At 35.4% G+C, this 27,717-nt stretch overlaps 1 protein-coding gene across 2 annotated transcripts in view; it reads left to right on the top strand.

The window, feature by feature from the left end:
* IBTK (inhibitor of Bruton tyrosine kinase) overlaps positions 1 to 26,136 on the top strand; it is a 42,748-nt gene extending 16,612 nt beyond the window's left edge. Inside the window, exons 10-29 of one of the 2 annotated variants that reach the window (XM_081941301.1) lie at positions 316 to 490; positions 4,122 to 4,293; positions 4,893 to 5,501; positions 6,129 to 6,215; positions 7,170 to 7,252; positions 7,342 to 7,379; positions 9,396 to 9,492; positions 10,028 to 10,129; positions 10,488 to 10,605; positions 11,276 to 11,336; positions 12,586 to 12,713; positions 13,763 to 13,875; positions 16,539 to 16,696; positions 18,368 to 18,531; positions 19,117 to 19,209; positions 19,595 to 19,738; positions 21,824 to 21,946; positions 23,179 to 23,250; positions 23,338 to 23,470; positions 23,944 to 26,136. In XM_081941301.1, the coding sequence (XP_081797427.1) occupies positions 316 to 490; positions 4,122 to 4,293; positions 4,893 to 5,501; positions 6,129 to 6,215; positions 7,170 to 7,252; positions 7,342 to 7,379; positions 9,396 to 9,492; positions 10,028 to 10,129; positions 10,488 to 10,605; positions 11,276 to 11,336; positions 12,586 to 12,713; positions 13,763 to 13,875; positions 16,539 to 16,696; positions 18,368 to 18,531; positions 19,117 to 19,209; positions 19,595 to 19,738; positions 21,824 to 21,946; positions 23,179 to 23,250; positions 23,338 to 23,470; positions 23,944 to 24,069 (2,796 nt within the window). In that variant the 3' untranslated portion in view covers positions 24,070 to 26,136. Of the gene's footprint in view, positions 1 to 315; positions 491 to 4,121; positions 4,294 to 4,892; positions 5,502 to 6,128; positions 6,216 to 7,169; positions 7,253 to 7,341; positions 7,380 to 9,395; positions 9,493 to 10,027; positions 10,130 to 10,487; positions 10,606 to 11,275; positions 11,337 to 12,585; positions 12,714 to 13,762; positions 13,876 to 16,538; positions 16,697 to 18,367; positions 18,532 to 19,116; positions 19,210 to 19,594; positions 19,739 to 21,823; positions 21,947 to 23,175; positions 23,251 to 23,337; positions 23,471 to 23,943 lie in introns of both variants that reach the window. The other variant, XM_081941300.1, reaches the window with a different exon arrangement.
* Positions 26,137 to 27,717: the final 1,581 nt, after the last annotated feature.

Below are 27,717 nucleotides of genomic sequence, written 5' to 3'. Positions count from 1 at the left end.
TCGGTGGCGCAGTGGTTAGAATGCAGTACTACAGGCTACTTCTGCTGCCTGCTGGCTGCCTGCAATTTGGCAGTTCAAATGTGACCAGGCTCAAGGTTGACTCAGCCTTCCATCCTTCCGAAGTGGGTAAAATGAGGACCCAAATTGTTGGGGGCATTATGCTGACACTGTAAACCGCTTAGAGAGGGCTGTAAAGCACTGTGAAGCAGTATATAACTCTAAGTGCTATTGCTACAATAAGTGCAGAATGAAGATATATAGTGCCACTAATGTAGACATATTTTCCTTTCCCTTTTTTAAAATGTTATGTTTTAGGTGTTGTGCTGGAAATCTGCCAACAGTCCAATGAAGCAGTGCCGATGGATCTATGGCCGCCAAGTGTATATGTCTGATGTTTTTCTAAATAGGAATGAAATTATGTTTGTTACACAGGATGGTGAAGCTTTTAAGGGAAAATGGATGGATGGGAACAAACATTCAGAAAAGAGAGGTCAGTTAACAACCTTTTGACAAAACTGAAGCCTTAAAATTTAAATCATTTTTGGGTATGTATCAACATGAACATCCTGGATATGAAATGAAGAGAATGCATCCCATTCCTTTTCCCCTGCAGTCAACATTTATCTGCCTTTATAGTCTGGTTTGTCCTTTCTCTGTCCTGAAAAGGTTTTGGGAACACATGAGAAAGTTGCAGTGAAAGTGGCAAATTGCCATATTATGTTTACTTAACAGAAGCAATTCCCTCAGTGAAAAAGGGCTATGCATGCCCTTTTTTTGACAAAAACCGGGCTCATTTTCTGCTCATCCCCCCCCCTCCGGAGCGCACTCTACAAGCCTCCTAAAGGCTTTTCATGCCCTTAAAAAAAAAACGGGCCCGTTTTGCGAAAAACGGGCTGTTTTCGGGAGGTTTGCAGAGTGCAAAAACATTTTTTTAAAAATTTGCCTCTTCAAAACCTTGGTGCGTCTTATACTCTGGTGCGTCTTGCACTCCGAAAAATATGGGGTAAGCATATATAGGTTGGTTCTAAATATTTCGAGATTGTTTTAAAAAACAAGATATGCACTCTAATAGAATAGAATTCTTTATTGGCCAAGTGTGATTGGACACACAAGGAATTTGTCTTGGGTGCATATGCTCTCTGTACATAAAGAAAAATAAAATAGAATACATCCATCAAGAATCATAAGATACAACACTTAGTGATAGTCTTGGTTACTAATAAGCAATCGAATCAAACTAGGAAACAGATAAAACAATATAAATTGTAAAGATATAAGCACCATGGTTATAGTCATTAGTGGGAAGAGATAGTTACAAGGAAGGATGAGAAGAATAATAGTAATATAATCTTAGTAATATTTTGACAGTGTTGTGGGAATTAGTTGTTTAGCAGAGTGATGGTATTCGGGGGGGGGGGGACTGTCCTTTTGTCTTGCTGTTCTGGTGCGCACTGCCCTATAGCATCGTTTTGAGGGTAGAAGTTGAAACAATTTATGTCCAGGATGTGAGGGTTCTGTAGATATTTTCAGAGTCCTCTTTGACTCATGCAATATACAGGTCCTCAAAGGAAGGCAGATTGGTAGCAATTGTTTTTCCTGCAGTTCTAATTATCCGTTGAAGTCTGTATCTGTCTTGTTTGGTTGCAGAGGCAAACCAGACAGTTATAGAGGTTCAGATGACAGACTCAATAATTTCTCTGTAGAACAGAATTGGCAGTTCTTTGGGCAGACATATATAGTTATGTCTCTGATTCGGAAACTGTCATAGATATTTCAGAATAATTACGGAAAGTAAGTTTCTGCCTGATTATCTTGCCATTCTATGTATTTATTGCAACATAATCTTCATCAATAAATTAAGAATTATATTCATACTATTTCATATATGACATATTAGTCTGTTACTGAAAACTTTTGGAATTGGATGCATAGTCAGTGTACAATGTTGGGTTGTATCATTTAGTGTGCATAAAGTAGATCCTGGGCTATTATACTAAAATTTGTGCAGTAAAAAACTAAACTATACTTAACTATTACTATTTTCTTTAATTATAAGTTACTTCAGCGGTATACTTCCAACAAAATGTTATTTTATAAATGACCATTGCACAATTTTTTTCTGATTAGTTTCACCTGTTAATTCTTTTCTTTCTTTGCTCCAGAAAATTAGTCAATCAAATTTTTGGGCTTGTAACTTTGTATGCTTGAAAAAACTTTTTCTTTTTTCTTGCTGTTTGCTTCCAGTTAATGTATTTTGTATTAAAAAACAAAGAAAACCAAATGCAGCATATTTATTTAATACTCTAACCATCTCAACTGCTTAAACCAAGATATACTGGATTCTCTCTATTTAACTAGGCATTATAGAGTAGTCCTTGATTTACAACCACAATTAGGCCTGGAAACAACCCATTGTTAAGTGAAAACTGCCTGTAGCCTTGGATTTGATAAACACGTGAAGTTGTGCATTACTGAGTTTGATGTTAAGGTTTTGAAAAATCAGCTGCATTTGTAATGTCACAGTGATAAATTTTATTTCCAAAGCAGCCATGGATATAGTAGATGAAGGTTAGATTCAGCATTTTATTCATTTGGTAAAGTGGTCATATTAGGAATTATTCAATTTATTCCTGGCAAATTAAGAATATTTTCTTTGAAGTCATGAGGATTTATTTAAAAAAATATAAAAAATAATATTTTTTTTAGATCATTGGCAAAAATACAGTGAAAGATAATAATTTAAGGAGGATACACCTTTCAATAATAATATTTATATTAGAAAAACCTTTAAAATAAAATTCAGTGTGCTAAACTTGAAAGTTAGTCCTTTTCCCCATTTATTTTCAATGGTCATATGAGACTATGGTGGTGCAGGTTTTATGCAGTATTCCAGCCTTACCACAGGATGGCAGTGGTCTGCTACAATTAATATGATTGAAATAGAAACTGCTTACAGCGTATCTTTTAGCATAAGAAGTTAATAAAGTACCCCCACTCCAAATCTTGGATATAACCTTTGATAGGAATAATGAGTTACACATCCTACTTCCACAGCAAAAATAAGCACAAGAGACAGCAGCAAGGCTTGACTAATACCACGTAGACAGATAAATAATACATTTCTAATGAAATTTTCTTGCTCCACTTGTTTATCTTTTTCCTTAGAAGCAAAATTCTCTGCCCTGCTTTTTCCAGCATCTTTCAGATTTCAGTCTCCATTGGGCTGAGAACTGTGCTGGTTTTTTTCTTTTCCTAGGCATAGTACCAAGCTTCTCTATTTCCTCCTCCAGTTCTTCTGCAAGGTTGGAAATTAAATTTAAAACATTTAAACAGTTCTCCATTTTCTTGCTTAGAGAGAGGGATTGGGATCTAAAGCAACAAAATTACATCCATTAGGATCTGTTGTGTTACTGACAGCTCTGTGCACAAAAGCAAGTTTCTCATGTTGTATTCGTTCATATGCATGGCTTGCATCATAAGGTGAGATATCACTTGAAGAATTCTGAAGAGATATGCCGTAGTGCAGATGAGCAAGAGCCTTGCCTCGTTCACAGATATGGACTAAAGTTTGCATTTTGGTAATGGGAAGGTGCCTGCTATGTCTGAGTTGGTGTGAACTGCAGACCCTAGAGAAGCCTAAGATGGAGCCTGCTTGTCTTGTGCTTAAAGCTAAAAAGTGCTTAGTACTTTTAAATAATTGTATTTTGCTTAAATAAATAAATATGTAAATAAAATCCAACATGATGAAAAATCTCTGCGGAAGCAGTGTCTTTGGGGGAAAAGGATGTAGCCTTCAGATCTAAGAACCCTTAAAGGGAAAAAAAAAGAATCATCATTGTCTGTCTATACTCTTACTCTTAAGATCCTTGCAAAGTTTAGTTTAGTTCGCTAAACTATGAGTAAAAATTTAGAAGTCCGTAGAGGAAACTGACAGCAAGCCAAGTCCTCTTGTGGTTTTGGGCCTGATTACAAAAACAATTTAGAAAGCAAACGAGGTATGATTCTTAATAGAAATTTGAACCCATAAACTTTTAGCACTGGTAGGCTCAGTAAAATTATTCAAATAAAAATATTTATCGGCCTTTCCTGATCACCTAATTAACTTTTTCTTTATTTTACAGATATGGTGTCAAACCTTCATAATTCGTCAAGTGATATCTCATCCTATGATGCAAACAATACATATGAACGAATACAACTTGAGAAACTTGCTTTTGTGCACAGAGCAGTCAGTATTACAACAGATCCTAATGGATGTAATTTTGCTGTTTTACAGTCAGATCCCAAAACAAGGTTTGAATACATATTGCAATACCTTTCCCTCTGCAACTTCTGGACCGAACTGAAAATTCGCCCAACTGATTATTTATGCCATTATGCAAATTAGGCAAGCTCTTACATCATTAATATTTAGCATTCAAGTTTGTACTCTCTGACTAAGAAAAGAGTAATTAACCCACTTTTGCTGTCAGCAGAGAAAATAATATTGGGCTATATTTCAAAAACTAAAGCAAAATATGGGTTGAAGTACAATAAGAAATAATAACGTACTAAATATTTAGAATGGGAGCATGTTTTTTAATCATTAAAACATATATAAGAATGAATGTTCTTTATTCAAGATACTTACAGTTAGCAGTTGAGAGCTTCCCTCGTTCCCTCTTCCAAAATAGGATATATTTGAGCATATCTAAAAGGTACCTACTGTATATATCAAGGGCAAGATTGTGTTTATTGTCTTTTTGTTTCATGTTCATCAGCAGATTAAAAATGCCTATTTTTAAAAATTGTTGCTTTCTCTTTCTATTACACCTCAAGATTTTTATAGGATATGTTAAAAGCTGGATTTTTTGGGGGGGAAAAATTAATGCTTGTGTGCTTTTTTGTTCCAGTTTGTATGAAATTCCAAATGTGTCAAGATCCACCATTACTGAAGATTTTGGAAAGTTGTTGAGAGAAGCTGAAGTTATGGACACTATCCATGATGTTACTTTCCAGGTTGGCACTCGGACTTTTCCTGTGCACAAATACATGTTGGCAATGCGCTCTGATTTTTTCCGGAAACTTTTTGTATCAGACCCAAACTGGTTAGATTCTGCTGACCTGTATCGTAAAGATAAAGACGAAGTTGGTTGTGATCTCTTTGTGATGGAGAAACTTCATCCAGACTTGCTTATGTACCTTTTCCAGTACATTTACACAGACTCATGTGATCTGCTGATTCATGGCTACAGGCCCAGAATGGTGTACAAAGAAAGAGTGGAAGAGAATGAAGACAACTTAATTACAAACTTGAATAAAATAGCTGTTCATGGGGACGTTAATAACAAGTCTGCATTTGCGGTTTATAAACGCAACCAAGTGCAGAAGATGAATGAAAAACAGAGAAGTAAATCAAAATCCACTTCTAAAAAATGCAAAGATGTTGGAGAAGAAATGAATCTTGTTAAAATGTTGCAAATTGCTGCAAAGAAATTTGGTCTTAGTAATTTAAGTTCAAGGTATGTGATACGATTTTGTATGTGTGATTCCCCCCTCCACTCTCCACACACACAAGAGTTTAATCTTCAGGTTAATATCTGGACCCAATATTGATGTTTCTGGTAATGTGTTCTATATTGAGGGAAAATATTTGAAAACATGAGGCTTTCTGTATATAATTATGTACAGTGTTGTATCTAAGTTTTATGAACAGAAAATATTTTTAAGAGGAGGGATCCACATTGCTTTTTGAACCATACAGCTGAACTCATTTACAAATATGCAGAAAGTTAACAACTGAAGTAGCATCTTGTTTGTATAAGTTGACAGTGTACATTTGACTGCATTTACTTTGCTACTCAAAATATAATAACACAATTATACAAATTAGTTATGGACTTTACTATAATCCTGTTTAGCTTCCTTTCCTGTTTCTAGGAGGCCTTCATAATCTATTTACTTTGCTGGCACAGACCAACAAATGCATGCAAAAGCAGAGGATTTTCTAATTCTGAAAAAAAAGTGCACCCGCTACTGGAAAAATACCATATATTGAACAGACATATTTTCTGTTGTTTATTTATTATTGCTTACAAAATAAATTGTTGTAATAACAATTGTGACCTTTTTAAAAAATTTTCATGCAGGCTAGATGGAATCAGGATAGAAAATGGAAGAGTTAATGTTGTGAACAGAAAAAATGGCAACAAACCAAAGTTCAGACAGAAAAAAGGGTGAGTTTATAGGATTTGGAAGAGGTGGGGGTTACAAGGCCAAATAAACCAATGGGCAATCCAGAAACTACTTTTCCTGAATTGCGATGAAGGGGTTTCACCTCTCAGTGATGGCTATGATGGCTATGGTATTCACTCCAAGAAGAGCCATCCATGATAGGCTGAACTTAGTAGGGGGAATAAGAATAAACAAGATCCACCGGAAAAGAAAATGACAGTCTACTCCATTATTCTGCCAAGAAAACCAAATGGACACTCACAACCCATTCAATATCAATATTATACTAGAAGCTCCTTTGGGTCAACTATGACCTGGATGGCTGACAATCTCCATAGAAGTCAAAGTCAGTTCTGCAATACAACTCAAAAATGATAGAATAGTCCAAACTTGAATGCTAGGCAAACCAATCAGCAATTTGATGATACCACTCCCATCATAGAAGCAGAGGAACTGGAAGATGGACACATGTATTGTAGCTTGCAACATCTTGCTGATTCAACACCAACACCAACACCAAAGATATGCTAATGTTAGGATATGTAAGAGCTCAGGGAGGAAATAAATAGCATCTGAAGTAGTGGGGAAAATGGCTTTTGTTATATAAAATAAAACAGGATAGTAACTGATAAGAATTCTGTGAAAATAATTTCAATATTTATAACAAATTCTCCAAATTTATTATACAAACAACCTAAATATGGCTTTACAAATGCCCATTTCTAGATGGGCAAAATGAAATCAAATTGATATCTACAAGCTTCTTCAGTCAGCAAGGACAAAATCTGGCATTGATCGTTGGTGTCAATCACAAATTTGTTTTTGTAAAATTACAACTTAAACTCAAATAAATACATTGTGTGTTTACATGTTAAGCTCTGTAAGCAATAAACTGCTGTTTTTTGATTAATTAGTGTAATATTTGTATATATTGTATTCTATATAATTTTTTCTAGTTCACACCTTTGTGATGTGACTATCAAGTCTAAAGATGGAAAGGAATTCCCATGCCACAAATGTGTGCTCTGTGCCAGACTTGGTAGGTATAATATAAGGTGGCTTTCTTAGTTTATTAATGGTTCTGGGTCTTTTTAATACATGACAGAATGAAATCTCTCTCCTTTGCAGACTACTTTCACAGCATGCTGAGCAACTCTTGGATTGAGGTGAGTTTGCAGATCCGTTACCAATGCCTTTTTTAAAATTAAAAAAAGGTGCAAATGTATTTATTGGGAGTTATGTGGAGAAAATTATTTTCTTACGAAGTAAATTAAAGTAATGCCATAGAGGATTATATCCTTTTAAGAAGATAAAAATCATTCAAGAATAAAGCAGTATTTCTTGATTTGTAAAGATTAAAGAATGTATAGTTACTTCATTTTAATACTTACAATTAGTATTAAATATTAACTGCACTATAATGAATATGTATGTATGTATACAAATATATAAAGCAATAGGAAGCAGGACCTCGCTCAGTGGGAGGAACTTTGGATATTCAAGGAAAAATGAAATATTAAAAAGCTCGTTAATAATAAAACTGTTCATACGGAAGAAAATTAAAATGTCCTCATTGCCTGTCAAAAATGGCCTTAGTGGACTTTAGTAGTTTCTTAATAGATAAAGGAGCACTTAAAAAGAATATTCTGGTTGAGAATACTTTTAAAAGAATAGGATGAGTTAACTTTCATTAAAAATTGTATTTGTGACAACTGTAGCAACAACAACCATTCTTTTCTCATACTGTGCCAGCCAATGCAATCCCAGATGATATCTGGAACTTGGAGCAAGGTCACACTGTTAATATCGTCATATATTCTCTTGTATTCAAGTCCATGTATCTGGTTAAGCCATTAGGCATTCCGTCTGCAGCATTTATTAACCCCTGATCTCATATATGAAGATTATTTGCTTCTTTACTCTTGTATTTCATTTTTTCCATTTTACTGTGTTTTCTTTTCTGAATAGAAACGCTTGGCTATGTTGTTTTCTCTTGATTGCAATGGAAGAGATTTTTCTATAGGCTTAACTGTTTGCACGTTTATTATTTAATTTATCACTCAACTTTCTAAAGTTGCCCAATTTGTAAACAATTCTGGAAGTTAAAACGACATCCAATATAATAAAATATAAAACAGAGATGTTGTGGTTTATTGGCAGTGATAGCAGAGGCAACTGATTTATTACTGGATTTGGCATTTAATTTCCTAATTCTGTGCCTGAATGCGCATGGCTTGTTGTATTACTAATAGTGTGGCACATATTAGTGTTACGTAACAGTAATCCAAGCTCTCTCCCCCCCCCCTCCATTGCATTGGGGAATTCTTTTTGTGGTGTGAATGTTCAATGGTTTTTCTATTCAATCAAAGTCAGAGCAAGTCTTTTTCAAATTAGTGTACATTGAAATTGCCAGTGGATGACTAATAGCTATGGAGCATTTAGTAGACTCCCTTACAGTTATTTTCCAAAATGGAGCACTGCCAAAATTTTTGAAATAATTCAGTTATGTCTTCAGGATATTGTGTTTATGTGAGATTTCCCCCCTTGTTTGCATTTGGCTTGAGGTTTCAGAATAAATGCTATGTACTCTAATTCCCATTCAATATGTTGTAAGAACATAAGGGCATCTATCTATAGTTGCTATCAGAAGTGCATGCCAACCGTGCTTTTTAGCTCTATTCTATGCATTAGCTTTATTCTGGGAACTGACCTCATTGGAAAGATAATTCTGTGAAGCCTCTTCGTCGGATGGGCTTCCATCATCTTTCCAATAAGAGATACGTATATTAAGAAGCACAATTTGTGTAGAAACTGGAGATGGTTAAAAATATTGCTTCTGTTGTACTTCTATGCTAAAATGTAAGAAGCATTAATCCAATTGTCATGGAAAAAAGCATGCCTTGGATAATAACAATTTTGGGAAAATCCCTCCTGATTTTCAAGAATGAAACCAACCTAATTTCTCATATAACATATACCAGCATGGGCTACCAACAGACTTGGCAAATGAACTTCATTATTTGAAAATCATAAGATACTTATGTCTTAATAGTTATTTTGTGTGGGCAGCCTATGTCTTTTGAAATCTGAAGATTTTTTTAAAAAATTATTATAGCAAAATTGTCCTGGATCATAAAGTGGATTTGCACTGAAAATGTTTGTGTAAACTCTTCTTCATGTAGGCATCATGTTGTTCATCTTTAGAATTGCCGTTCCCATCTGAAATCCTGCAGGTCATCCTGGATTATATTTATGCAGATGAAGCTGTTGCAGTAAATGGTGAGGGCATGAACATCTCTTACTTCACTAGAATAAAAATGAGTAGTGTTAGGAATGAATAGGAAGTTTAGTATCTTTTGAGAAAATTCGTGTTTGCACACAGATAGACATTGGGAGTAGAAACTGGGAGTAGAAACTGGGAGTAGTAGGGAATAGACATCGGGAGTAAAAAAGAAAGTAGTAGTGACAGTCCCAAACTATGGTATGAAACTCCACTGCAAATAAGGCTAAGATTGCATGAGGAAGGAACCCCTCCTTTAAAATTAGCATCCCAGATTCCCCACAGCAGCTGTTGCAAATAGTAATTAATTTTTAAAAATGTTTTCAGAAAGGTGAAATGAGGAAAAGGGTAAAAGAGATCATTCATTATGGAAAATGAAACTTTTAGAGGAAAATTTGATATTCCTATCCATTTGATGTAAAGGGAGTTAATATACAACAAGTGGTAGAATGTGATGTTGGTTCAGCTAGCCCATGGACAGTAAAAAGAGTGAGTTGAAAATTTGTTCAAGTTACAATTTTCACTGATTTCCAGAATCTCAAAATGTGGAATTCATCTGCAATGTTCTGGTGGTGGCAGACCAGCTCCTTATGTTACGGTTAAAAGAAATTTGTGAAGTAGCCATTACAGAAAAATGTGAGTTTTAGTTTCAGATTGTTGTTGTATTTTCATTTTCTATTAAATTAATGTAGAAGCTTGTATCACAGTGAGCACATGGTTATATTGTTTATTAGACATGGAAAAACAAATCCCATTCTTAAAAAATAAGTGCAGTTACCCAAAGTTTGAAATCTATGCTGCATGAATTCTTGCTGTCAGTGTGATATAGTATGCATTTTAGAAAATTCCATAGAACCTTGTGAATACACTGGAATATTATTATAAACTTTTCTTAGTGTATGGGTCCTCTATGATTGGCACCAGCTGAAAAGTGATCATTTTATTTGTCTGTGTCATGTTCTCCAAATAAATAACCACTATTTATAAATTTCAGTGACTTTAAAGAATGCTGCTGAGCTCCTGGAATTTTCAGCCACATATAATGCTGAACAGCTAAAACAGTCCTGCTTGCAGTTCATCGTATTAAACATGGCAGCCATACTTGAAACACGGTAAGAGCAGAGACTTGTTATCTATATGGCTTAATGAATGATTACAGATCCTTTAGTGCCCCCCCCTTTTTTTTCATCCTATTTGGAAAGGTATATAAATATGAAATATAAAATTTACACATCAGAATCAAACTCTCTAGCGGCAAGATTTTCTTTTGCTTTTTAATTGAAGCAGGACAAAAGTACTAAAAATAGGAATAACAGAATTATATTAACTAATAACATAACCCATATATTTAATGAAATCACCCGCAAGTTGAACATATGCCTTCATCAGGTTTCATTTTTTCCCCCTTTAAATACTATTTAACCAATTCTGTTTACATGTATGAAATGATTTGAAGTCAAAACAATGTTCTGACCTCATATCATAGCACACACATGCCAAGAATTATATTTTGAGATTGAAATAAAACATCTGACATGTTCCAAATTTTGCTCCAATGAAATGCATTCATTTCAAGGTTCTGTTTTGTTCCAAGTTCAAAAGACCTCTTTTCTCAATTCCGGTCACTTTGGAACTTAAGTCTACTATCTGTATACTCTATGCTTTAAGGCACCAAATTAAAAAAAAAAATCAGAAGTCAACATGTTGAGCTTTCATTGATTACTACTGGGGCACTGCAGGGTATAATGCCATTACTGAACCACTCATTTGTATTTGTCATAGAGTTCTGGATGTTCTAAGTGATGAAGTATTGAAAGATCTTTCTACCTCTTACAGAAAAATGGTGAGTTCTGCACTCATAAAATAATATGGTTTTAGTATTAGCAATGCAGCTCTAAAAATAGTATAACCAGTTGAGCAGCACAACTGATGGTAGCATGGAACACATAGGAACCACACTTGGAATGCTGCATTCAGTTTTGGTCGCCACGATGTAGAAAAGATGCGGAGACTCTAGAAAGAGTGCAGAGAAGAGCAACAAAGATGATTAGGGGACTGGAGACTAAAACATATGAAGAACAGTTGCAGGAACTGGGTATGTCTAGTTTAATGAAAAGAAGGACTAGGGGAGACATGATAGCAGTGTTCCAATATCTCAGGGGTTGCCACAAAGAAGGGTGAGTCAAACTAGTCTCCAAGGCACCTGAGGGTAGGATAAGAAGCAATGGGTAGAAACTAAGCAAGGAGAGAAGCAAATTAGAACTGAGGAGAAATTTCCTGACAGTTAGAACAATTAATCAGTGGAATAACTTGCCTCCAGAAGTTGTGAATGCCCCAACACTGGAAGTCTTTAGGAAGATGTTGGATAGCCATTTGTCTGATGTGGTGTAGGTTTTCTTGCCTAGGCAGGGGGTTGGACTAGAAGACCTCCAAGGTCCCTTCAAACTCTGCTATTGTAATTAATTGTAAAAGATGCTAGGCAATTTCTGTGAAACTTTTTCAACATTTCATTATTTCTCTATAATAACTTACAGGTTTTAGGTCTAGAAATGCCATGACATTTCAACATTCCTGCTTGTAAATTTGGTGTTCCTATTGGCCAAAATATTGTGAGATTTTGGTAAATTGATTTGTAATTTTTACTATCCTTGATGTTGTTTATGGATGCCTAGGAGTGAGTGCATCCTGAAAAGTTTGGCCATCCCTGATGCTGCTTTTTTTCTTTGCAGAAAAAGTTGATTTAGAGAATAATTTAGTTCATCTGCTTTTCTTTTTATATTGCATTAAATTCCTATGGCACCAAAGAACAATGTTGTATTTTGTATAATATAAGTAGAAATGCATGAACAACATTTTCTACTTTTTTGATAAAGAAGGCTATGTATGTCTTTTTTGTATATTTTATATATTGCTCCTCGAGATATAAGTGTGAATAATAAATAAAATAAATAAACTGTTAGAACGTTGTAGCACTCTTTAAACATACATTTTTTCCAGAATCTCATCAGCCTAACACCTTTTAAAAATACAAATTTGGTGCTTTTCTCTCCCACCCCCGATTGTCAAATTAAAAATATTTTGTAATGTTGCAGATTCCTGCTATGGAGCGCAGATTAATTACTCCACACCTAGATGGTCCTGATATTAGTTCTCTGGAGCCTGAGGAAGGAGAAACCTTTGTCTTCCTAAAAGAGGAGCGGAGTACAGAGCAAGCTTTGCAGTGAGAATTTTTTTCTTCTGATAGAAGTAATAGGCTTGAATGAAGCTCTTCAATCTTCCAATTGAGTCTACAGTGAAGTAGCCTTTAAGTGCAGCTCCACGTCTGATTCTGAATGTTATAAGAGAGTCTCAGAGATATCTTGGGGCTGCTGCTACATTGGCCTGGAGTCTTGCAAATGTATAAAACCATTTGTGCTGAAATGCAATGTCTGAGCAAAGTAGCCCAGTACTTTGACAATTAGATTGCAGAATTTTGAGTCCTGCTTCACTCCAGAGAAGCATTGACACTTCATGTAGCTCCAATATTTAAGAAACAGTCTACTTTGGAATGCAATTAAATATCTTTTAATAGAAGAAGAAGAGAAAAGCTTAGGCAACTTCAGTGTTCAGGAGTTGAGCCTATCAGCCTGTATAATGAGTAATAAGCCTACTTCAGTGTTATAATACAAGGTAAATTGCAAAGTACTGAAAGAATCTTGGAATGGAATAAATTAAACATGTCAAGCTTTTCTAAATTGGGCTAGAAAACCATTGATCTTGAATTCGGAGAAATTTTAATCTGGGAGGCTGTAGTAAGAGGGACGGACATTTTAAATCAGTGTTTTCTGAAGGTGGCATCTTTAAGATGTGTGATGCATCTGGCTTGGAAATTCTAGGAGTTGCAGAACACACATCATAAAGTTTCCAAGTTTGAATAAAACTGAATAATAATGTTTTAGATCTTTCCAGATCAAGGATTGCAACCTTTGATGGCTGGGGGCTGTCTACCTCAGTTGATGGGGCAGTGACAGAAAATGAGTGGAATTCTTCCCTGTAGGGGTGTATTTTCCACTGAGCTTTTTCTGTGAAGGGGAATTACTACAATTATTAATAGTTTCCTTTCTCAATATAATGGGAAACCATGCCACTGAATTTCAACCTATTGTCTGAAAAAGAATTAGGAGTCTGCCTGTTGTCTAGCGATTACAGAGTACCAATGATCACTGTAATTACTTTGAAGGAATTAGTGAGATGGAAATCAATATTGGTTTTGTTTTGTTTTTTAATTAGAGAAGCACTTCTCAAGAAAGCTAAAGCAAAGGCTAAAAAGAAACCTCGAAGACGTTCTGACAGTTCAGGAGGCTATAATCTGTCAGATATTATCCAGAACCCACCGACTACAGGTTAGTGGCAAAAAGCAGGGCTAATCTATTTTTTAAGAATGTTTTTCTCCATAATAGCATGATTATAATGTATGCACTAACACATGGCTTATAATGGCTGATTTTTTAAATAGTGTCAGAATTAACTTAGAGATTTGATGTATCCCAAGGTTCAATTACTTCATAAATGAAAAGTATTGTGTGCTAGGTTTGTAGAAAGGGTTTGTAAGAGATGTTTCACAATGCACAATAGCATGAACGAAGCAGCTCTCTTTGAATCATAGGAGTGATGTCCTTTTCACATCTTGTGTAGCGGCTTTGGAAGCTGGCTCTGCATATGTGTGCATGCACAGCCACTTTACTTTGTTGATAATTCCAGAGAATTGGAGACAATTTTTAGAGCATCAGAAAAAGATGCTATTGTTTTAATTACCTGAAGCAAGAGTCCTGTCAACTTTTTAAAAATGTATCTTCCCCTTATTTTCATTCAAGGAGCCAAAATTTAAAATGGGTGGGGGGAATTAATACATAACCAACAACTACAGTGCCTTTTTTCCTATAATGTTTTGCACAAGAGTTTATGCTATTTGTACATGGAGAGATCACATAGAAGGAGAATGTAAAATGAAAAATACTACAATACCTTGTGAAATTTAAAGATTGAAGTTTCTTTTCTGTAAAGCTGATCACAACACTGGGAGGTGGCTGCAGTTTGCAGATATCTCAGTAAAAAGAGAAAATAAGAATGATATAGTCATCTGAAAAATTACAGTATAAATATCCAAACACACAAGAACTGCCTGATATAGTTTAGTAACCATGTTACAGGTGTATGTACATATTGTTCCTCTTAGTGTTTAGATTGGTTTATTTCCAATCTGAATGCCTACTCTAGTTATAATGCTTGCTTATTAAGGCAAGACTTATTAAGATATAAACATACAGCCCAAGAAATGGTAAATATAGATTTGAACTCCAGAAGTTTTCAGTCTTCAATGTTTGACTTCAGGGTTTAAACTGGGAACCATTTTGAAGTAATATTTTATTTAGTTATTAAATTTATATGCTGCTCATCTCACTATCCAAAGTGACCATGAGCAGCTACTTCCAGCCTCATTGATCTTAATGGTTACATCATGCATAAATTTCCCTTGTTGACAACAGCAAAGACCTAAAAAAGCCACTATTTTCCCAATAAAATCTACCCTTATATTTTAAGAAGGGTTTTAAAAAAATTTAACATTTCCTTGATTATACAATGATTATTTAATTAATCATTATTAATATATTTATTATTTAATTATTTATTTAATTAAAATGGCTGTAATAGTATTTCAGTCACAAAGAATTAGCTTATATTGAGTTAGATTGATTAGCATTTCAGAGTTTCCCTGTAACAAAAGGTATATTTAGTGTCCTTCACATAACAGATTACTTACTTTCATCATCTTATTTTGGTTGTAGCTTTATAGTAACATTTCAAAGTAATATTTTTGAATTGTGTGAAATTAAGACTATTAAATGTGATGTATAAAAAATAGTGATTGTAAAAACAATATTGACCTATTGTTTTGCTACATTTCTGAATTGAATATTAATAGGGGAAGGGCCTTCTCTGTGATGGGCCCGACCCTCTGGAATGACCTTCCCCCCGACATTAGAATGACTACGGATCTCCGCTCCTTCCGTCAGAAACTTAAAACCCACCTGTTCCAGCTAGCCGGCTTGGCCTAATTCCACCTTTCCCACCTCAGTTTTATTTCTAAATTTTATGATTGGTTTTATGGTCTGTTTTTAACTTTTATAAATTCGTACAGGGGTTGTTTAATCTGATTTTTAGCTATCTATACGATTGTTTATATGTTTTTTTAAATTTATTCCTGTACACCGCCCCGAGTCCCTCCGGGGAGAGGGGGCAGTCTAGAAATCTAATAAATTATTATTATTATTAAATGGGTTGTAGCCCTCCTAATCAACACCTAGCCTCTTAATTACTAAAGGAAAATTAAAAGGAAGATTGTGGTTAGATTTTCCAAATGATGTCTTTTGTTTACAAGAAAATATACAAATCTGATTTTTTTTTCATGCAAGCAGCTTATATACACATCACTGAGGCATGCAATCTTGAACTGAAAATTTGAAACAAGTGTTTCAACTACTCTGAAAGCATTCCATGCTTGAAGCAATGCTGTTTCAAAATGTTTCTTCAAAGTGACTGAAATAGTGTAATCTGTGTTTAAGAGGTCATACATTTTCTATTCCAACTCCCCACACCAAACCGCTGCTACCTTATTCCCCAGAAATGACAGTGTGAAGCAGTGGGAGTCTCGAGAATTGTGCATAAAAGAACAAATACTGAAGGCTGCTGCTGCATGCTTGAAACAGAGCATTTGGAGCAATCCCTTTCTCTGTGAACTCAAACAGGGAGTCTCAACTACTAGAGGAGTCTTTCTGGATCTCAGCAACTTGATCTATGGCTTTCAATCCCCAGCTGAAAAGGGAATTCTGGGAATTGAATCCACACATCTTAAAAAATGGTGAGATTCAGGAACATTGTTGTACATCATAGCAATCCATTCTCCAGATAACAGAATGTAGCATCCGTAGTTTTGCTTCCCTGGGCGCTTTTCTGATCTGTCCTAAGATGATTGTGTGTGTTTTTTTTTTTTTTTTGCCCACTCCAGTTTATGCAGGAATACTGAAACTGGATAAAGCTAATTCTATTGAATCCCTCCCTGAAATGCTGACATCTGATTCTGAAGGCAGTTCTGTGGGAGTGAACAGTCCCCGAGATTTGCAGTCTCCTGATTTCACAGCAGGTCTCCCTGCAGATAAAATTGAGGTTTGGGTTTTCTAAGTATTTTTACTTAATACTGATATATTAAGTACAGCATAAAATTTAATAATTTTTTAGAGACAGAATAAACCGTACCCAGTGGTTAAATGACTTAAGGGAAGAAGTGTTCTTATCTAAAGTGCCATGCCTGTCAATTGGACTTTGGTGGTTTATGTGTATTTCATTTATCTAGGGCTGTTTCCTGAATTCTGCAGATGTTAACCCTCTACTCTAGATTGTGGCTTTGTAATCTGCAAAATATTATACTGCATAAAATTAGTGTTTTGTTTAGTGCAGAATAATTTACAGGGAGTCCTTGATTTATGACCATTCATTCAGCAACCATTGAAATTGTGAAGGCGCTTAAAAAATGGACATACAACAGGTACCCAAAAATCACATGTGGTTATGTGATCGAAATGTAAGAGCACTTGGCAGCTCACCCGCACTTAAACTGTAGACACATTCCAATTCCCCACAACTGCCTATCTGCCCCCCCTCCCAATCTCTGCCTTTGGGCCACTAATCATGTGGCTCTTGGGCTGCTTGCCACATCCTGGGAAGCCACAGCTGCCACAACTCAATCCTAGTCTCGATCACTTTTGCCACTATTCCCTCTTGAGACCCCTCCTGCCCTGCACTCCAGTGCCACAAATCACCTTTGCCATTTCATGGCTCCCATTACGGACAAGGTGTATCTGGCCTGGCAGCTGGGATGGGCAGGGCTGGGTCAGTTGCAGGAAAAAAAAGGTGCCTGAGTGACAGCACAGCACAATTCCCCATTGCAAAAAACTCCTTGAGTGTTGCATGCCAAAATACTCCTTTACAAAAAGCTCAATCAATCAGAATAGAGCTGGAAGGGACCTTTGAGGTCTTCTAGTCCAACCCCCTGTACCATTTCAGACAAGTGACTGTCCAGTCTCTTCTTAAAAACTTCCAGAACTTCTGAAGGCAAGCTGTTCCACTGGTTAATTGTTCTCATTGTTATGAAGTTTCTTCTTAATTCTAGGTTGCTTCTCTCCCTGATTAGTTTCCATCCATTGTTTCTTGTTCTGCCTTCTGGTGCTTTGGAAAATAAGTTGACCCCCCTCCTCTTTGTGACAGCCCCTGAAATATTGGAATACTGCTATCATGCCCCCCCCCCCCGGTCATTCCTTTCTTTAGAGTAGCCAAACCCAAATCCTGCAACCGTTCTTCATATGTTTTTGTCTCCAGGACTTTAATCATCTTAGTTGCTCTTCTTTGCACTTTTTCCAAAGTCTCAACATCTGTTTTATAATGTGGTGACCAAAACTGGATGCAATATTCATGCCAAAACAACCCCCCTTTCCAAACTTCTTGGAGAATGAAATCATTAAATTGCTGCAGTTCATGCTTTAATTCTCATGTGCTCCCCAGAATCACTGTTATGACACAGGTAGCCATATAAATTATTTAAAGAGATAAATAAAAATTGAGAAAGTGGCACAGAAAGTCAAGTAGGGTTTGTCCAGGTGATTTCCCAAGATGGAGAGTATTAAAAGCACTGCAATGTGACATGAGAACTAGCTTTTAAAATGAGACAGAGAGAGTAGTTGCCTTTGTAGACTTCAGCCAAAATAGATTGAATATGTTATCTGAAAAGTTCATAAGGTTTTTTTTCTACAACAATGTAATGGCAGTATGTTTTGACTACAGGTGAAAGAGAAAATGGGTATTTCAAATACGTTTGTTTCTCCTGCCAACAAAGAGTTAAAAGTCTGTCATGGATCATCAGTGCAAAAACATTCTCTTCCGCAGAGTATTCCTAATAACAAAAGCACCTATGTGAGTCCTTCCAACTGGGTTGCCAGCTCTTTTAGGTATACATTTTCTCTTGTGTTTCTGCCCTTGTCAAATTCTGTCCTCTTGCAAGATAGTTCCTTTGTCTGTGAAATGTGAGCTTCCCTTGCCATTAAAATGCAGGGCCTTCATAAAAATGATTTTTTGAAGAATCCAATCACCTGACTTTCTGGTTAGTCTGTGGTCATTCTGCTAAAAAAAGTGATGTATTTCTGCTTAGGTTGCTAATTTCTGCCTTTCAGTGAGCGCTCTTGCAAGCCTAATTATGTTTGGTTGCAGTTTCAATTTTCCATCTGTAATATTAATTCATGATAGGCTTTAAAAGAAAAATAACCAGACATCTTACCTAAATTCTATCTTAAATATTTTACTCAGTGTTGTCAGTGGACCTAAAAGTATCCTTGGGGTATATATTTCCTGAAAAATATGTATAAATAAAATGTTCATTCGAAAACATTCTATTTGAGGTTTGCCATAATTGAGGAGGTAGACATACATTATACATCCAGTTACATATAGAAGTCTACAATGGTGTTTGGCAACTGGAATCTAAGTAAAAATGGATATCTTAAAAAGTGAACAATTTGTTGTTGTTTTTTATTCAGTCCAGCCAGTCCTCCTGCTGTTGATTTAAGAACTATTATGGAAAGTGAAGAAAATCTACAGAAATGTGAAAGCATGCCAAAAATAAATTCATGGTTAGTAAAAAGGGTGCAATACAATCAATTTCACTGTATTAAAGTCCTAATTTGTTGTGTATCTTTTTTGAAAAAACAACTGTTAGAATCCTTGCTTCTGAAGTTTCAGTTTTGGATTAAAAATTAGTATTAGTAGTGCAGCACTCATGTTGTCTTGCAAACATGTATTTCATTTATGTATTCATTTACATGAATACATAATGACAGATTGGGAATATTTCTTTTTAAAACTGCTATTATTCTAATTATGAATTTGGTTAACAGTGGCAAATAATTTTGTAAATTTAAAGATAAAAGCCATTAGTTTTTTGACCAATAGTCTTTTGTTACATTCTGTTTGATAAAGTTTAGTAAAGTAATTTTACATTTCTGTGTCTAATTTTAGTAGAGCCACTTCCCATGGAAATAAACTTTCTCAGAAGCAAAAGAAATTGATGGCTCTGGCTGCTAAGGATAATAACCCAGAGATTGTGCCCGATGCAGTTGTGTTATCTACAGCTCCCAAAACTACAAAACCAGCCACTGTGTGGTATGAACCTTCTATTTTTTTAAATGTTTACTGCTTATTGAGGTCATTTCAGTTTTGTGTAAGACTCATCTATGGGAGGGACAATAATTTAATACTAGAGTATTGATTTGAGTGTCAATTTTTGAATCATCCCTGGCATCTCAAAAGTAGGAAAAGAAGAATCACTACTGGTGGTGTTTTGTGGAAATATTGAGTGGTTGGACCAAGAGCATGACTATGTCCAAAGGAAGTCCATTTTTTTTTAAATAGTTTATGATTATTCATGGTTCATTGAGTAACTGCATTTATCTTTTGTCTTTAAAGTTTCATATAAAGTTTTATACGAAAATATAAAAACTCTTAGCTTGTTTATCTTTTTGTATTAGTAAATAGTATTAGTAAATAAAGTATTCACTGAATATTCCTGAGTACTTAATTAATAGTGAGAAAAAAAGTTGTGTACTTAACATGTTGAGATTTGTTGATGTGGTATGACTCCAATTTTTAAAAAGGAGCTTGGCATTTGGCATCAAATTGAGGTTTCTGGGCTTGCAGTATATGGAATTCTCTGGAAGTGTTGTTTTGCAGTGAAACAAGATACTTGTCTTAGAAATCCAGCAGGTCTTCTGGCAAGAAAATATGCCAGAAGGGTGTGAGACCTTTTTGCATTTTTTTTTTTTGGTTGACATGGAGATTCAGGCTACCTTAAAACATACTTGTATTTTTTTTTCTTGCCAAAATAATCTCCAGTTTCACAGTTTTGTGGAATCAGGGATATGTATTGTTCTTTGAAGATTAATTAAATAAAATATGTGGAGGTTACTGTTAGAGTGAAACGTGGAAGACGACGAAGAGAACAAAGACTAATCTTTCTATTTGAAAATGGATTGAAGTATAATTTCCATTTTTTTTGTGTATGAGTTCATATGCACCTCTGGTGAAAGAACATAATTTATCTACCAGAGATGTGACTTCTTTCTTCTGGAAGGATACATTATGCTGTTACTTTCCTAAGTGCCAGATGGCCAGGGCTTTTTTTTCCCCTTCCAGTTAACAGGTTCAGCAGGTTCTCATTTCTGAGTATTGTTTATTTCTCATATTATGCTTAAGACTTTGGTGGCTTTAACTGAAAAACCTGCTTGTTTGCCTAATTCATGCCATGAAGAGGCTTGCAATACTCATGGTACATCAATGTTGTAAGTGTGTTTCTTCATCTGGAATGTTGAAACTTAATGGGCTGCAGACCACAACATCCCAATTCCTCCAACGCCTGAAAAGAAAAAATACCTTGTTGAGAAGGAGAGCATTTTGTATCTAACAGGAATAAAAATCACGGTGCAATGGTTTTTATGTTGTGACAGTAGAAAGGAAAACTTTATAAGGCTGTGTGTACCTTACAACTTACTTTTGATTTTGGTCGTATGATTTTAGCATAGTTGAACTAAGTATTTACCAAGCTATATTATGTTCAGTCAGATTACTGATAGAATATTTTATTGACCAAGTGTGATTGGACACACAAGGAATTTGTCTACGGCATAAGTTATCAGTCTGCATACAAACAACAAAGTATATAATCATAAGATACCAATAACAGAAGTTAGTAGAAAAGATGAGAAGGATAATAGTAATAAAGCCATACTACATGGGTAAAAAATATCCTTAGACATAAAGCAGTGCTATGATAATTATGTGTTCAACAGAATGATGGTACGAAGGAAAAAAAAAACCCTGTCTCTTTGTCTAGTTATTTTGGCATGCAGTGTCCTATAGTGGGTGCCCTGAGGGGACCAATAACATCCTTCAATGGATGAAATTATTTTCTGATTTTAATCAATTATATAACAGCCCCCCCCCCCAAGGCCATACTTACCTTCGATTGAATGATTTCAGAATTTCTAGCCAAAGCAGATTCCTCAATGCATTGTACTGATTGAACACAGAAGTAGAAGGTATGGAAAAGTAATGTTCTAGAACAGCAGTCATGAAGATTCATGTTTCTGAGTGGTTCATTTCACTAACAGAAAAGATAGGTTACTTGGTAAAAGAGTTGCACTAGGATGTCAGTAAATGTCGCATGGTAAGATTTAGTTTATTTTACTTTAGGGCTTCTTCATTGCATTCTGCTTTGCCAAAATCATTCCGAGATCTCCTGTTACAAGAGAAAAAAGTAGTTGGTGCCAATTCTGCTAAAGTGATGGAGAATATACCAGCACAAAAATGTTTGAGGTAAGAGAGCTTCAAATTGTGTTTCCATTTCTGATAATATACTTTTCTGAGAAACACTGAAGATACATATGCAAGGATTAAAAAAGTCAGTAAAGAAGTATTATTTTATTTTGGTGTACATTCTCTAAAGATGTGGCAGCCAGTTAGTAAATATCTAGCATCATGAGATCAGGCTGTCAAAATTCAGTGACAAAATAGTCACATTTCAGAACGGCTTCTGTGTTCTCAAACCTGAAGGATAAGAGCAGCAAGCTCCTGGGGTGCATCCTACATTCTTTCCTGATCTAATATCCCAAGGGCAGAAATCTTTCTTAATTAGGTCACTATTAATTAGAAAGTTTTAGTGATGGGAATAGGAAGCATTCTCACCTCCAACCCACTGAAATGATTCAAAATTGGCTTCTGCTGCTATCTGTACCTGTTCCTGCATTCCCCTCAAAGGTTGGTGATGGCATCATATCAAAGGAAGGTTAGGCTGCATTATAACCTTCATCCATTGTCCTTGGGTAAGGCAATATGACTGACAGATCATTCTTTTAGGACTGCAAAACATTTTACTTAAAAGCAAATGAATGGAACGTCTGTTATTTTTTCTCTCCTGATGTGCAGTCTATTTTTTAAGTCTGGATATATGTCACTCTACCATAACAAAAGATTTATTTTGCCAATCCCAGTCCCGTCAAAACAACCACCCTGAGCTGAAATAGTGTTCTGTTTTACTTAATCATTGTTTCTCCTTAAAGTACTGTTCCTCTGACTCATACTCTATACTAGTGAATCCCAATACTGCAATGGCTGTTTATGTCTTTCCAGAAGTGTTGATTGAAACACTTTTAGTCCCTGCTGAATAAAGACTATGTGGTCATAACCATTTACTTTGTAGAAGATAGAGTGCTGCATTTATACAAGTTATTTGGGCTCTGGGTTCTGAATTTTTGTACCTTAAATAACATTTCTTATTAGCAATAGCAATAGATTTAGACTTATATACAGCTTCATAGTGCTTTTACAGCCCCCTCTAAGAGGTTTACAGAATCAGCATGTTTCCCCCAGCAATCTGGGTCCTCGTTTTACTGACCTGGAAGGTCAGTAAAGGTCAGCTAAATCAACCTTGAGCTGGTCAGGATTGAATTGCTCTTAGTTGGTAGCATTAGCCTGCAATACTGCATTCTAGCCACTGTGTCATCATGGCTCTCTAAAAATTATACTCTTATACTCATTTTTGTCAGCAGGTACACAAGTACCATTGCTCCTGGAGCAGAAAGTGAACATTCTTGTGAACCAACGCCATCAGAAAATCAGAAGTAAGTTAAATTTATAGTGCAAATATTTATGTACAAAAGCATATATTGTAAAAATGTGATGCTTTGTATTTGTAACTTATCTTGCAGTCCTTGGTTAGCATCACCCTTACGAAACCCGGCTGCAGCATTGCCTATCACATTTGCAGAAATTGTAGAAGAAGAACTTCAGCAAGAAGCTGCTCTTATACGAAGTAGAGAAAAACCTTTAGCTTTGATCCAGGTAAAGAGTAATAAAAGTCAGAATTATGCACTGTGCAAATGTCTGTTTCTTGTCTTCTTTTCATCTCTTCCTTCGTTTGGGATTCCAAGAAACCTTAGTGATGTTTCTAAAAATGCCATACAATACAATATTCTTAGGGATTTAGGCTGCAATACGTTTATTTAAACTTCAGTTTTAGCAATTCATATCTAGATTATACTAAATTGTCATGGTTTCAGTAGCATAGCTAGATATAATTGATGGCTGCTTCCCTTCTGTGTTTTGTTAAAACTTTATGGATTGCTCTCAAACTGTGGAATCCAGAATCCGCAATTGAAAGTAATAAGGTGTGATTTATCCCATTAAACATTTCAGTACATGTGAAAGATCTAGTCACTGCCCTGTATGTTTTGCCCTGTGAGTTTTTGCTCTTAATCCAGTTTTTGACAGATTCCTAAGAGTTTCTCCCTTCCTTTCCTCCCTTCTCATTTCAGATTGAAGAACGTGCTATTCAGGATTTGTTAATCCACTACCAAGCAGTTGGCAACCCTGATGAGTTTGTGGTTGTTGAAAGGTCTCCACAAGGACCAATTGCAGCTCCTATGTGGAATAAGCATTGATGCCCTCATTTAAAAAAAATATCTTCTGCTCATAAATGTGAGGCTATTTGTTGTTTGCATGGATCTGCTGATTCTAAAATAAGAATGAGGATAGTGAGATGTGTTACTGCTTTTCAGTATAGTATCTGTTTTGAAATGTGCAATTTCTTTATCAAATTGCTGTACTATATTGTGCTCATTTACCAGATGCTTTTTATCCACTATTTGGAGTTGAAAAATATTACATGTGGTTAAACCTAAAGTATGCAGGTCATATAGTTCATATAAATTACTTGTCAATAATAAGTACCATGTTTTGAATTGCTTTTCCAGTTGGCAGCAATTGATTTCTCATACTCATGTATACCTGTGAAATTAATGGGACTAAAAGTGATCAACCTGAATTTCAGATTATTTAAAAATGCTTTTGTATGGAAAAGGAAGAAAAATAGTGTGTTACAGAAACGGTATTTGATGTCTGTATTTTTGTGGATTTATAGTCTTTGTTTTTTCTGGACAGTGCTCTTAACTCCATGCCTTACGGGAATGCAAGCACTTACATTGTTATAAGAATGATGGTGTTGATGATACTATTTACTACTAGTACTTCTACTACTATCATTACTATTATTACTTATTTTTTCTAAAGCTAATTTTCAGATGAGGTCTTGCAAGAAGGATGTACAGAACGGGATCTGATAAATACACATGTTAACTCGAAAAAAATACCTTTCAGGAAGAAGCAAGCTAAGTGTTAAAACTCGAAAGGAAATAGGACAATTTACTTAAGTGTTTTTCAATCTCGATAACTTTTAGATGTTTGGGCTTCAGTTCCCACAGTTACCAGCCAGCACAGGGAATTCTGGGAGTTGAACTCCGAACATCTTAAAAGTTGCTGATATTGATCAGCACTGTCTTAGATGTATACATATAACATCGAATACTGGGTCTTCAAAGCCCTGATTGCGGTTGGTTTTTCGTTGTTCAAAAGCCTTTCTGCAAAGTCTAAAAAAACGATGTAAATTATGGCTGAAGTTGGAAGAAGGGTAGGATGATTTCTTTCCATTATTTCAGATTCTTCCATAGTAACCTGTGGCCAAGTGGACTTCCCCTCCTGACCACTAATGGTCCTTGGAAGAAACCATCTTTATCCATAATCATGTAATTCTGTCTAATGATGTGTGTGTGTGATTGAACCATAAAAATAACTCTGTCAACAGAGCTGCAATAAAGAGCGAAGAGCAAGTTCCAACAGGCAATCTCAAAACAGCAGTTCTTATCTTCTGTGCCAGTGTCAGAAACTTTCAGTGTGTTCATTTTACTTATGCAGGATCAAACAAAATGGGTACAAAATGGATTTAATTTCATTTGCATTTGCAATTAAATAATCAACCCTAAAGTTAGGACTGAAGAAGCTCTTGAATGCTCTTCTCATGCAATGTTTTTCCACAGACTACTCCTTCACCAGATGTCTTCACAAATAATGGCTTCAGCACTCATCTTTCTGCAGAAATCCCTTTTCTTTGAGTGTAAAAAAGAAAAAGTTCATTCTAGATGCACTTATCAGATTACTTATAAAAACTGTTGTTGTTGTTGTTGTTGTTGTTGTTGTTATTATTATTATTATTATTATATAAAAACCTGACATTATTCTTTCTTCTAAGTAGGCCATTTTCCTCCTCTAGTATAATTTTTTTTCTTAGATTTAGTTTTTTTTTAAAATCATGTTCAGTTAAAAGGTCCACCTTTTTAATAATTCTATGGTATACCCGGGTGAACTTAAATGGGGCAAAGTGCTTTGGATTGGAAACAGTTGTTTTGGCCCAAAAAGCAGCTCAAAAACATTTTCTGATGCTGAGCTTCTGACAGTTCAAGCTCTGAGCTATGGCAGTGTCAAAACACTTCAGCTAATGTCGAAATGACTATTTTAAACTTAAAATGGGACATTTCAGATCTGAGTTATTTTGGACACCACTAGGGTGTAGTAGTGACATATTCTTATTCATCATAACTTTCATTAATTTTCACACTTCCTTTCAGACCTAATAAACTGTGGTTCAGTTGTGCAGTATGGTGATAACTGTCTTTTTTTAAAAAAAAACGGTTTCTCATCCCAAAGTGGGAAATCGACAGTTAGACCTTTGAGTAATTTTAAAATCATGAATAAATACTTTGGGGTTCAGAGTTAATCACTAGATTTCTAAGCACCATGGAGCTCAGCGTAATGATTGTGAAGTGAATTGCAGCGTTGTCATTATTAAACCACTTAGTCTAAGTTCACAAGTGAGTAAATATCTATTATTTCAAGATAAAACACAAAGCATGTTTTTTTACAATGATTGTAAAAGCTCCTTACAAATACAAGAATTGCAAGGCATACTTTCCAAGATAATCTGTAAGTAATTTAAATACTTATTCCAAAACTTCTCATTAAATCCAGGACTCCCTAAGAATGATTCTAGATGCATTAATTATTTTCCCTATCAATAGGACAATTAAGTTGCCTGTAGTAGCCAATCATCCCTTAAAATTACTGTCAGCCTTTTTTCAGCATACAAACTTCAACACTTTTATTTCAGAAAATGCCCAATTGTAATTTTTCTGGTTGTCACAGGGTTTGCTATGAAAGCACTTTCACGGGAAAATTAATGGCAACTCTGCTTATCCTCTTCCTTGAAAGAAGTATCCACTTTTGCATATCCACTCTGGAAAATAAAAATATGATTGCGCTTAAAATCCTCTTCCATCAGCCAAATAAAGTACATTGACTGTATAGAGCACAGGTGTCAAACCTGCGGTGTCATGTTACCATCACAGGACGTATTGCGACATTTGTTTCCCTTTGCAGTGCTAGGGTGGGTGTGGCCTGTGCATGACGCATCCTGCCCCCCACGGACTACCAGTTTGAAACCTCTGGTATAGAGCCATTGGCCCATTTTGAAAGTCTTCATATAAAGCCAAAATTATCATCTGAGAAAGCTGTAAATGTATCATTTCATAGTTGAGGAAAAAAATATATATTTTTCAAGCTGTAGCAGAAAGTACTAAAGCTGAATCTACACCAAATAGTGGAAACTTTTTTCTAACGCCACATTTAATCATTTAATGAGAAAACAATGAATTGCAAAAACTGTAGAATTGTGCTGCAGCATAACAAATTTGACAAAAGTGAAGGGGGTCTGAATACTTTCTGAATGCGCACTATTTGTCAAATTTATATAGCCACCCATCTTCACAAGTAACTTTTGATATCAAGTTTCTTGCAAAAGTCATTTTCTGCAATGGTTGAAAAATAACTGACATGTTTATTCTGTGAAGCACAGACAAAATATGATTTTAAAATATGGACATCAGACGGAAAAATCTACTAAAATAATACATGAAAAGTGAGAAACACGGTGCAAGGATCACAAAATGAAACACAGAGGTTAGAGTAAAACTCTTTGTGTGCTTTCAAAATGTATAGTGGAAGATTGATAATCCCTGCAGACCAGATTGAGAAGAGGGTGCTGCTGCCCAGGAATGAGCAGAGGTCCTGTCAGTCACATTGAATTGCATCATAGTACACAAGCAGTTTGGGCTTGTGATCAATTTTACAAGGTAATCCTGAAGAAATAAGAGTGTTATGTGTATGTACTGCTCGGATTCATACATGAATAAATCTTAAAA

The sequence above is a fragment of the Natrix helvetica genome, assembly GCF_964273705.1.
Source record: "Natrix helvetica genome assembly, chromosome: 2".
NCBI classification, from domain to species: Eukaryota; Metazoa; Chordata; class Lepidosauria; order Squamata; family Natricidae; genus Natrix; species Natrix helvetica.
The sequence above is the reverse complement of the archived record's forward strand: the minus strand, read 5'-3'. Positions and strand labels throughout refer to the sequence as shown.